The 12,521-nt window shown below is 38.9% G+C and overlaps 1 protein-coding gene across 4 annotated transcripts; it reads right to left on the bottom strand.

Annotated features, from left to right (window-relative positions):
* Nucleotides 1-2: 2 nt before the first annotated feature.
* Nucleotides 3-8,996, bottom strand: LOC113142770 (calpain-5-like). 4 transcript variants are annotated; one of them, XM_026327997.2, is made up of 14 exons: nucleotides 8,750-8,996; nucleotides 8,022-8,112; nucleotides 6,801-7,076; nucleotides 6,436-6,567; nucleotides 5,333-5,541; nucleotides 4,704-4,896; nucleotides 4,426-4,616; nucleotides 3,824-3,901; nucleotides 3,544-3,739; nucleotides 3,341-3,463; nucleotides 1,837-2,039; nucleotides 1,217-1,338; nucleotides 897-1,033; nucleotides 3-771 (listed from the first exon to the last, which is right to left on the bottom strand). In XM_026327997.2, exons 3-14 carry the CDS (start codon nucleotides 6,963-6,965, stop codon nucleotides 595-597), a joined length of 1,926 nt encoding a protein of 641 aa, XP_026183782.1. In that variant the 5' UTR covers nucleotides 6,966-7,076; nucleotides 8,022-8,112; nucleotides 8,750-8,996; the 3' UTR covers nucleotides 3-594. The 4 variants fall into 4 exon arrangements, with proteins under 4 accessions (XP_026183782.1, XP_026183783.1, XP_026183784.1 ...); XM_026327998.2 differs by having other exon boundaries at nucleotides 6,801-6,996; XM_026327999.2 differs by lacking the exon at nucleotides 8,022-8,112.
* Between the last annotated feature and the right edge of the window lie 3,525 nt (nucleotides 8,997-12,521).

Below are 12,521 nucleotides of genomic sequence, written 5' to 3'. Positions count from 1 at the left end.
TCATCCTTAGGTCAGACTTCTCCCGCTGAAGGTGTTACCATACGATTAAAACCTGACAATACAAACTGATGGAAGAAAGGCACAGAAAATGCATTAAAGTAATATAACGCTATTTAATATTACTTGTACATATAGGAAGATCTGTATTATGACAGCTGCATAATTATGATAACTGTATGGTAAGACTTGGGTAAGAGATTAATCACAGTATTTATTGTGTAACATCCAAAAAAAAAATGATATCTTTAAAAGCAGCTAGCAAAACATGAATATAAAAATGTTTTATGTTACACATGATTTAAAAAAAAAAACATTTTTAAAAAGTAATACAAGTAAATAAAACATGAAATTAAAGTAACAAAACATGACACTCAATCTGTCCAGCCATGCCCTGTTTGTCTGTGCACATAATTCACCAACATGTGTATAATGTAAAATTCTGCTCGGTCTGATCAGATACTGCACAAGCATGTTGAAAACTGGTTATAGTGCTGCTGGTTTTGATCATAGCACATGTCAAGTAAATTTCACAAGATGTTTGCAAAATAGTTGAACACTGAAAAAGAGTCAGCTGTTTCAGATCACGATTGGAGGTCATATAGCTGTCAGCTGAGTCGAGGTGATGATCCTCACACCGATGATACCAGGCATCTCCTCAGTCTGACCTCGCTTTCTCAGCCGGAGCGTCTGGGGGTTGGTGGTGTCCTGCACCGACCCCGACAACACCACCTGGCCCATAAATTCGTCCTTCACTGCATTGCTGTTCCACAACTGAGGAAGAATATTACTGTCACATATTTCAAAATGACCACAGCGCATGCGTAGGGCTTTAACACAGGGTTGGTGACTCATTTGATTGATTACAGTCATGCAGGACCAGACAGCTCCCATCTTACCTCCACAGTTATGGGTTTTCTGGGCTTCTTCCTGTAGAAAATGGCGCTCGTTGCAAAGTCTGGTTGCAAGGTGTCTTTCTTGATGGTGGATTGCACTGACGTCCCCTCACAAGATATGATCACATAAGGGTCTGCACCTGCAGAAAAACATGTAAAGATAGATTGGAAGATGACTGGCTCAGTGCTGATCATGTAACTGCAGTCACGTGAGGTAGGTATGTTTTGATCACTGTTAAACATTGACCAGTGAATAAGGGAATTATCCACATATGAAGAATGGGGCCCTGGGGTAAAGTTTAGCTTTTAGAAAGTCCTCTAACCTCCTGTGCGGTCCTGGTTCTGCAGCCCTTCAGCTCCGTGGACATAGATGTGAGTCACAGCTTGGGGGTACCCGAGGAATGAACTCCAGCATTTTATCCTTGGCTTATCCTCAGTCAGCTCCCTGTGAGAGCAGAAAAGAGTGAAATGACCACAATAGAAGCAGAGTTCCTGCTAGATCTTCTTGCTAGAACTAAAAGACTGGAGAAGTCTCTGTCTATGTTCATGTGTCATGACAACACTGGTTAGACTAGACAGCTTGGATGACCTGTATGTGATTTGGTTCTGTGCTCAGATCTGCCAACACGAATGTTAGAAACGTAAGAAAAAGCTTTGGCCAAGGAAAGCAGCAGGAGAGTGATTAATTCATAAGTGATTGAATATGAACAGACCATCAACAACCATTATGGGTAAATTTTATAGTCTCCAAAACACTCCTCTGTGTGCTTTTCTTGGATACTGTCCATTTATCAGTGTCTGCAATGAACAAAAAACATCTGTGTTTCCCTTAAGTGTCTCCTAATGCAAGATGTGAACATTACAATTTTTAAACACATTCATGCTGCTGAAGTGCACTGACTTAACCTCCCACTGTCACTGGCTTTACATCACATCTCCGTACCTGCAGCCTGAGTCCACATCAGTGAAAATCCGGAGCATGTAATCCCCCAGCACCTGAGGCTTGAAGGTGGTGGGGATGATGACATAGCGACCCTGCGACAGCGTGTGTCTCATGAACACTGCCCGAGCGTTGATGTAGGTGGACGTCGCCACGCACTGTTGGGTCAGGATGTCATGCATCCGATATTTCCTGTTCAGTTCCACCTGATAAAAAGGAAACGCATTTGGACTTAATTTCATGTTCCTCCAAAAATCACCCCCTGACTTTCCTCATCAGGTATGAAGTCTAACAAGCAAATTTAATAACAAATTCTATCAGTTATGACTACACAGGAACACTTCTCAACCAGAGAAATACAAGGAGCAGTGGATGACAACATAAAACAGAGAACATGGACACAGTGTCTGGGGTCCATCACATAAAGGAGGAGGATACATTGCTTTTATGAAGACCGGAAGTTAACATAGGTCACATGCAAGTTATGGCTTCAAGCTTGCAGCAGTAAATGTACCCACTGAGGGACAAATAAGGCATTATCTCATCTAATCTTCAGCACGCCATGCACAAACACACACACACACACACACACTCACCAGTACCAACATTTATTGCTGCCCAGAACTTGCAGCTTTGGCAACACTTCAGTCACCATGATAAGGCTGTATAGTGTGTTTGTACTTGAGCCAGATCACTGAGAAGTAAATCACATTCAGGGAAACTTGATGTCAATTTGACCCACATGGTTGCATTTAAATGGGACAATCTATTCTCGGTATGTGAGATTAAACCTAGTTTGGCATGTTTTACCAATTTAATAATCAAGGTTAACCTCTAGTAAAACACATTACTATGCTATTACTGTGCTTTTTCAGCTGTTTGTGAGGTTGTGGTTTCACATATGCACATTATAGGGTATGACTGAGAAGGAAAACAAATGCATATATTTTTTAATCTCTAGATACCACCAAAATCTTCCATACTACAGGAGAGTTTTACAATGAGCACACAAGAAGTTGAACACAGGCCTCCAACAGTCTCTGTTTACAGAAAAGTCATCAAATGTGTTGGTTTCCATTCCGTGTTTCAGCTTGAAGCAATCAACTGAAGTATGTGCATTCTTTGTGTTTAATCGGGTATGATTTAGCCACTTGTTGAAACGGTCTGTTTTGGTTCTGATAAACCTATTAAGTAATGTCTGCCTGTCGCTACAAACAACTCTTCACCATTCTTCTTTACTCAATAAATGAGCAGAAAAGTCATACAAAGCCAAACTCCTTGACTGAAGCGAGAGTCAAAATGTGATGGAAAATCCCTGTTTTCCCCCCAAAGTAAATTAACATTTGACTAACGCCCTCATCCCAGACAAACTCCATTTCCTCTGTAATGAACTCCTCTTTGGTCAGTCTCACTCTGAACTCTGGGAAATGTTTCACAAACCTTTATAAATGAATTATTATTTGGATCATGAAAGCATATTGGAGTTATGGTTTAGTCTAGAAGTCACCTTAAAGACACCAAAGCCAATGGTTAGATTTTCTCCTCTCCCTTCTCTTCTGTGGACCTTCATGTCTTTCTGTTGCAAGGAGATGAGGACTTCATCGGTCTCCTTTGTAATGTCAAACAAATACTGTGAAAGAAGTTGAAAAGTAGTGAATATATATGTGTACAGGCGATGCGTGGCAAGAGGCTATCCAGTGTCTGAAGTACCTGTGGGTTCTGCAGGAACGTCTGTTTGTGGTTTGCACAGCCGCCGCAGCGGTTTAATAGAGGATCTGCATTTTTGGCCCAGCTCCCAAAGTGAACAATCTCATGCCAGTGCTTATGGAGACTGATCGCTGAAGTATTTATAAGACGGCAAACATCTGCCTCTGTGAAGAACTTGCACCAGTCTGTGAATGACATCCTGTAGATGCAAACAGAACATGCATTACTGAGGAAACAAACACCACAGGTGGACTGTTGTAATTGGAGGAACTTCATGACTTACCAGAACTCTCCATCATCCTTCACTGTGATGCCAAGGTTGCTCCTCTCCATATCACCAATCTTTGACCACTCCTCAGAGCTGACAAACAACAAGCAGACGGTTAATGCACTCAGGAATACAAAAGGAGATACAAATATGTTATAGAAAAATTGTTTTAAAGTCAGAATTAACACAAGCTCCACCTTTTGAGTTATAAAGGTGTAGAATAGATGCCAGGTTAGACATACAGCAGATACGGTGGATTTAAAAAATGACAAGACTGACCACTCATATAGCAAATATCCACTTTCTTTGCTGTTTGTCCAGATTCCCATTATGGGAACATGTAATATGGTGTGCATATAGCTGGACAATAGATGGAAGTGAATTAGGCCACAGGATTGACAAGTTTCTCTGGCTGTTGTTATATATTTTTGCTACTCACCAGGAGAATCTACTGAAAATACACTCTGTTGTCCAGGAAAGAGCAAACTACACCTTATTACATTCACTTTTGAAATCTCCATGCAGTAAGCGGTCGATAGTGAAAGCCTGACACCACCACTGCATCACCTGTAGTGGAAAAAACTGTAGAGTATAAATGAGCTTTAGCCACTTTTCACCTGTCACTCCAGGCTCCTTTCCACTCAATCTTGCCCCAGGGGTTCCTCATGCGGATCAGAGGGATGGTTTCATTCTTGAAGTACGCAATCAGCCCATGACCCAAGCGCACCTTCTTTACTGCAGTAACAGAGTATGCGTGGCCTTTCACCAGACCATTTGCCATCTTGGCCTCAATTTCATGAGGTTGTGCCTGAGTAATAAACAAATAATTTACAATGACCAGTTTCTCTTAGGTATAGAGGAAGCAGAGACACAAACATTTAGAAGCAGCTCAGACCTTAATGGAGCAGCTTATTATTCCTCCACGGTCATAAACCTTAAGTAGATCCTCAAACAGCTGGTCTTGTTTTTTCTGGTCCTTATAAAAAGCATCTGCTTCCAGGTTGAGTGTTTCGACCACAGCTCCACTGAAATCCACCACAGCATCTCCAGTGTTTCCGCCCTCCAGAGACTCATAGCAGCCGGCCAGCCTGGACGCAGGGTAAACACAACTTTAGTTAGAAGGAAGTTAGCTGGTATCAAAAATCTAAAAATATAATATGTATAATATTCAGGTATGCAGCTGAAAACAAAATGGATTCTATATATATATTTGTAGCTTTTACTCAGCATGCTGTCTTACTTTAAATATTGTATATGCATTGCAGCAATAGTTTCATTATTTATGCATTGCAGGTATATTGTTATTATTTGCAGTACAAGCCGTAGTACTTGAAGTAAAAATCTGATCTATGCTTTATTTTTGTTGTCCTATATTTTAACATAACATGATAATGATCTATAATATTATCTATTTTCAATAATATCAGCTATATATAAATATGAATACCGTAGCCTACAAAGAAAAGAAAAAGAGATAAAAATATGTTTCTTCATAAAGAAAAAATTTGCTTCAACTTTACTGACTTGGCATAGGCCTTCTCCAGCAGGGCGCTCCAGAATTCGTTTTTGGTTTTCGAGTGACAGTATATGAGTTCTCCGTTGATTGTAGGGAGCCGGTCATCCACCACCACATCCACCCACTCCCCAAACACCCAGAACTGGAAGTGGAAGATTCCAGCATAGTTTTCAGGGTGTTTCAGATTATTCTCCTGCTCCTTCCAGTCAGGAATTACCTGTAAACACACACACACAAAACAACAGTGCGACTGAGTCATTTAGTCATGAGTAATAGATTAACAACAGTCACATTAAAGGGTAATTTGTGGTAAACCCTATCAATGCAGCTAATAAATTGTAATTTTAAATCATATATTATGTATACAAGGCACTGCATGTGTATTACAGTATATAGGGCAAAGTAGAAGAAGCGTAGTTGGATGCTGATGTTTAATTTGCAAAAAAAACATTGCCAAGGGTTAAAGTAGCTGTGAAACTCGTTTTCACAAACTCCCTGTTTCATAGAAAACATGAATCTTTTCAGAATCAACACATCTTGAGTGTTATTAATCCAGTTGTCTGTAAAAGGTTCAACTTTGCAGTGACGACTCCTCCAACTAAATTGGAAACAAGTACTGGATGTAGTTTATTTATTTATTGTTGTTGAAGGTTTTAACCAAAAGGCTTTTATTACTGGAAAGCACTCACACTGTCTAGATCACTTATATGTTGTCAGATTTATTTTCTGAAGTTAAGTGGAAAAACCTCTTTAACAAAACCCCAGAAAAACATTTTATTACTCAAAGCTGAACATCTTCATTCCTCATGATTATCCAGCTTCTCTTCCACTCAGCTCACCCAGATGTAACAGCAGTTTATATGTTAAAGTATTTATATAATGGTAAAAAAACAACAACAACAAAAGAACAATGTGGCTTAAATAATACAGTCCTCCAGTGAAGACAGTAATACTTTGAGTCATTTTGAGGAATTTAGTTTTGTTGCTCGTAAGGTAAACCACCTGAGGTGAATTTTTCATATGTTACACTAAACCTTAATACTGTTCGATTACCAACAGCAAATACACTAACTCTTCAATTTACAGAGCGAAAGGGACCAAATGAACTCACCTTTTTCCAGAGGTTTTCCTTCAGAGCCAAACAGGCGCAGGCAGCGACAAACCAGCAGTTTCCCACAACTCCCTGGTTCAGGTCATGGGAGCTGATGCCCTCCACAAACAGAAGGGGCTCACTGGTTATCTCCTGTAATAAAAAAAAGTTTACACAATGGACTTTACACATTTTGTTCTTGAGGATTTAAAGTCTAAGTAAAAAAAAATAGAAGAAGCATTACCAAGAAAGGAAAATAGAAATTGATTCTTGATTTAGTTTGTGTCAGAGACTGAGCCTGTATGATAACCTGTTTTTGGTATCTGTGGCTTTTTCAGTTAAATTCTTTTCATAACGTGCACTAATCTGTCACCACTGTCACTCACCCTTGGTCGCTTCCATGTCACAATTCCAGGAGGTGGTTTCCTAAAATATAGCGATGCATTGGTGGCAGGAAACTCTGGATCCTCAAACAGTATCTTGTCCTTGATACAGTTTCTCTTCAGTTCAGCGTAGTGCTGGTTTTTGTACGGGTTGGCAGAGGAGAACATGGTCCAGATGCTGAAGCCTCACAGCTGCAGACTGATGACAGGAAGCAGAGTGTTTACTCTGGCGTACGTCATATGGGGGAGATCTCCTTCTAACCTCTGACTCGAAAGTTTCTGAGGTGTACAATGAAAATCTTTGTGTTACTTCATTCCCACAATAACAGCAAAATGCCCAAAATAGTTCAGTCCCTCAGGAGAGTCAAGGTTTACCAATGGTTTACAGTGTTTACATGGTAAGATACAAAATGCTATTTACAAGACATTGGGTTTATATAGAACGAGCCCTAAGATGGAAGGCTACACGTTTCTCTGACCAATGGTAACATTTGATGTAAACTTATTTTTAGTAGTCTGCTGTCTCATGGACAAAAAATATAACTGGCATTGTTTCCAGACTATGTGTTAAAAAATGCACTGCATTTATGACAGAGGAAGTGATGAACAACAAAACCATATTCTCTTGGGAATGATGATATTTTAACTCCTGATCTGTTGGTCCCCTCACACTGACCTCGTAGTGGTAGACTGGGACAATATGAGCCAATAGGATTATCCTGATATTTTATTTCTGCCAAGAATAACACATTAGAGCACAGCAAATTTGATTTACTGGAAGCGAAACGGTTTGAATTGACAGAAAGTTCATTCTCTACAAGGACTGTAATTAAATGTCTGGAACTGCAGTGTCACAGTATAAACATTTAACATAAAAAAAACATTGTGTAATATTATACAGTAATACTTTATGGTAACAGTATATGAATTAAAATAAATCCACAAATGAATTCATGATTTTTCATTCATGAAATGCATCAAAGTAACAGTTGGTGAATTATCAGCATTATACAAGATTTAACAGTATCTCATGCATTGATGAAAGTTCATGTATCCTGATTGAAAACAAAAACAAAACAAATACGCTCCACCCAATTTACATTATTGGATGCTAGATTCCTCCAACAGGACAGAACTTATTAACTTACATAACATTACCATAAATTGTTACCTGCTTAAAAAAAACACAACAATAGTAGAAGAAACAATAAAAGCCCATCGTACCTCCCAGACAACAGTAGAAATGTATTCCTTCCTGCTTCAGAACAAGGAAGTGTCCAGGTGTTGTACCTTCACCCTCCCACTCAGCAGTCACCTATTAATACATGTGCGCTGTTAGAGCCACACCCCGGCTGTGTTTGTCCTATTCTACAATTTACTGGATTTTATCACCACCCAGTGGTTTTGTTTTTTGCTTTGGGTAAAGGGTCTTTGTGCATATGTGTGAGCGTTATCTGTCTGAGAGGTCCTGGCTAATGTGTCCAGGCAGGTTATTTTTGGTCGGTCATTTGCTCTTCTTTAGTGGAGAGTGGGTGTAGTATAGGTCTCTATTTGCTCCTGACGCAGCAAATGTGTTTTGTTATATGTGTAAAGGTGACAGCAGTTTAGATTCCAGACATTTTTGTCATACGTGCTGCTACACGTATGTCATATCAGAACCACTGCTTAACCCTTACAAGTCCAGACCATTGAACTGGTCATGTGATTTGATCATGATGGCAGACTCCTAAGGGTTAAAGTGTTCAGATCAGATAACACGTCATCAGGTTCTAACATGTACATACCTGAGAAAATTTTGGAGAACCTGAAGATGTCTCAAAGTCAGTCAGTCAAAACAAACACACATACCGTAGTTAAATCAGAGCCAGGTTAAATGTTTAGTAATAAAATCCTTGATTTAAAGAAACTGAGTTTAAGTTTAACGCACTTAAAATCTTAAAAGCTACACTCACGTGTGTCTTATCCTCAGAGTGATGGGATCAGAAACATTCAACGTCCTGTTAAGCTCCGGTGAGTTGTGTTAAAATCAGTTCTATTACACCATCCATCACATAAACCAGCGTGTTACACCTTTCCAGGAAGCTAATCCAGTTTCTTGAGTTTTACCTTCTGTCTACAAGGACTTCCGCAAACACATTCACATACACACACAAACACTGGCTGAAAACTGGTCTGGCAAGCACCTCTCTGCAGCAGGAGGTGTTTTGCAAAGGCTGATATGATGAATAAAAGAAGGGAGGGAAGGAACTGAAACTGAACAGCTTTGGTCCCACCACTCAACAGCAAACAGGTGACACAAGCAAAAACTCGTCCTGTTCTGTGTTAGTTTTTTTTTTAATGAAATGTTTACTGCGCTGGATACTCTGTCCCATCTATTTATGTTTATTAATTTGCTTTGTTTTGTTTCGCCCTATTAAAACATAAAAAAATATTTCATTTAGCCAGAGGTAAATCAACCAAACAAATATAACTAAGTCATGTGAAATCCTCACACTTGAGTGAACTGTGAGAAATTGGCAGGCACCCAGTGCTCTGCCTTAACTTTGACTCTCTCAGACAGACAAAAATCCTGCGTGGATAACTACTTCTTTTAAACTGAGGGTAAAACAGACAGCAAAGGAAGAACACCGGGATCCAACAGTAATAAAATGAATCCACACAGGGGTTAAGTAGACAGGACATAAGAGAAACTGAAGCAATTTCCAAAATAAAAGTAAACAATTCAGATTCACTGTGATATGAGAAAAGAATAATGCAGGGTTTCAGAAATGAGCAAAAGTTCATGGGAAAAGGGTGTTTCAGAAATATGAGGTCACATGGTGTATGTTCATAAAGAAGACAGCTGTCACTTTCACACACTGCACTAGGTAAATGTTAACAAGTCTGTGAAGAGGTCCTTGAGGTTTCTTCATTGGCTGAATTGATATGTTCCTAAATAATTCAATTCCACATTAGTTTTCATGTTTATGTCTCAGAAAGCACTGAATGTAAAGTCATCTCTGAATGTCCAGCTAGTTTATTCATACAGTACGATTATTTATTTCATGTCGTCTAATGTATTTAACAGTTTGGGTTTTGCTGAATTATTAACTCTTACAGCTCCTCTTAATTTTACAGAGCTGAGTTTCTTTACTGTCTGACCTGCACCTCTACTGTGTTGTGCTCAGCTGCAGCAGCTGCTTTCAGTAGTTTTCTAATGCCACCTTGAGGAGAACCTTTAGATTACCACTCAGTCAGGAACGCTCCACAAATAGCACAGTACGACTCTGTTGTATGGCCTATCCAATGTATTGTGAGGTGTAAGGATCATCCTCAATGGGCTGTTATTATAAATTATTAGATTATTTACATTTTGTTGTTACAACAATAACAGCTGACAGCTTTCTGCTCAAACTCCAGCAGAGATCTGTCAGGATATTGGCACATATAGATTCTTCCCTTTATCTTTTTCTTTTTTTTTTTAAAACTCTCATTATCCATTGACACACACTTTTGTAATAGATAGCTGTGTTTGCATTTTCATGAGAACAGGTTAGGTCAAGAAGAAATATCTGTCCTGTAATCTTGCACAGTCAAGCCAATATTTGTGAACATGAAACCATTTTTCTCAAAGTAAGAAGGTGGCGAACCTCAACCCTTATTGTCGTCAAAATGTGAAACCAATCCAGAGAACGGGATGTGCAGAACGGCCTTTATTTTGGAATAAAGGCCCCTTCTCTTCCAAATCCACTATGTTAACTGAGGTGCTTGAGATTTTCTGTGATAATGTCATCAGAGATTATTGTTCACTTGATTAGACTGTTCTGTTCCAAACCTCAGGAATTACACATTTTAATTCTTGAACTAAGTACTTCTATTTACTATGTCTGTTCTTTCACTATTGGCTGAAAATGAACAGTTTCCCCCCATATTTATCAAATAGCCACATGTCCCACAAATGATGGTTTTGGCAGAATGGCTGCACTGAATGCTTGCTTGATTTGAGCGATATTCAATATATCAGTCGGCCTGAAATAAATCACTGTTTGTGTGTTTGGGACCAGAGAATGAAAGGACCAGTTGAGCCGATAAATGAGTCAGACTCTGTGATATTATACAGCCTGGCCTCTGTTAAAAGGACAATTACTGACAAATGCTGCTGATATTTCAAATGTTTAACTACTTAAAGAACAAACTTAACCTTGCAATGACCTAGACGTGTGCAAACAAAGACAACCATGCAATTCTCAATGCCTGCATTAAACATTTATCCTTTTTGTGGTACACTTATTAGTCCATGATTATCTTCCTTCATTTTTGGCAGAATCATCTCAGATTTGATTTCAGCTGTTTATTTTAATGCTTTTCTCCTTCAGAGAAAACGACCCATTAGAGAGAAATGCCCAATTACAGCACACACACACTGCAGCCAGCAGATGGCAAGACATCCAATAAAAGTAAATGTGCGTTTTTATGTGCGTCTATGGTGTCCATATGTCCATACTTAGGTCCTGCAGCAGAGGCCGCCAGAACTACACTACACTGTTGTATTCAAACTATTAGATTTGGTCTCGCAGCAGTAACAGAAGGGGGCATATACAACCATAAAACACAATCAAAAAGAAGTCCAGTCATGGTCCAGAAAGAAAATAAAGCTGTATAACTGTAGTACGATGTTGCATATTTAATACTGTACTGCATAATACCATTAGATAAATGGATTTACAAAATAATTCATGTGTATTGTTACAAAGACTTATCGTCTTATCACTGTTGAACATGTTATTTATATGGATTGGGGCAGCTGTTCAAATACATCCAGCTTCATTGATCCATATACCAAATTTCATCAGTGAATAAAAACTGGATAAAATCACGCTACCTCACACATTTTTGTGTGCAGCTTCCAAACATGAAATGTAGGATTTCAATAATCTCATCACTGCTTAGAAATACTGATAATGCAGACAAAAGAGCATGACACGACATATTTCAACACGATCCTTCAGCATTGTTAGAAATAAAAAATAGCTACGTTAACAGCTCAGGTGTTTGGTCACCATTCATTGTGAGAGACAGATTTCCTGTTTCCATGGCAATGGAGAGAGTGTTGTAGTGAGATGCACATGAACACAATACTATTTTTAACTTGTAAATCTTTTATCTATTTATGTGACTCAATAGATTCAAAGCACACGCCCAGCATTGGTTGTTAGTATTGCACACATACAATATATGCACACTATATCAGTCCTTTTCTGACTTTCCTGGCAAAAACCATGAATCCAGATTTCTGGGTGTGAAAAGCAAAGTACTGTTGCTGTGATTCCAGACAAACAATAGGACCTTAGAGTGTGTTTGATCTTGTAGGTCAGAAAAGCAGAGGGGTCAAGAGCAGAAAGGTGAAATACAACTGTTTTAATTGCAAAAGGATACTGGTTAATACATTGAATGAAGCACTGAAACAAGCCACTGTGACATTGCAAAGTACCACTGAAAATGACATTGAAAATTTCCAAGAAAAAAAAAAAAAAAAAAAAAAAGTCATTCATTCAATCAGAAAAGCATACATATGAAAGAGAAGAGGAAGGGAGCGTATTTACACCACAATAAAGTGGCCTGTAACTCTACAAAACCAAGTGTGTTTGGAGGCCTCCTCATTCAAGACATTTAAGAATGTTTTACAAACAGCTGGTAACAAAGAAACAAGCCGTCGATGTCCCATTTCATGTATTTTATCAAAAG

Source organism: Mastacembelus armatus, chromosome 14, assembly GCF_900324485.2.
Source record: "Mastacembelus armatus chromosome 14, fMasArm1.2, whole genome shotgun sequence".
In the NCBI taxonomy this organism is placed as follows: domain Eukaryota; kingdom Metazoa; phylum Chordata; class Actinopteri; order Synbranchiformes; family Mastacembelidae; genus Mastacembelus; species Mastacembelus armatus.
The sequence above is the reverse complement of the archived record's forward strand: the minus strand, read 5'-3'. Positions and strand labels throughout refer to the sequence as shown.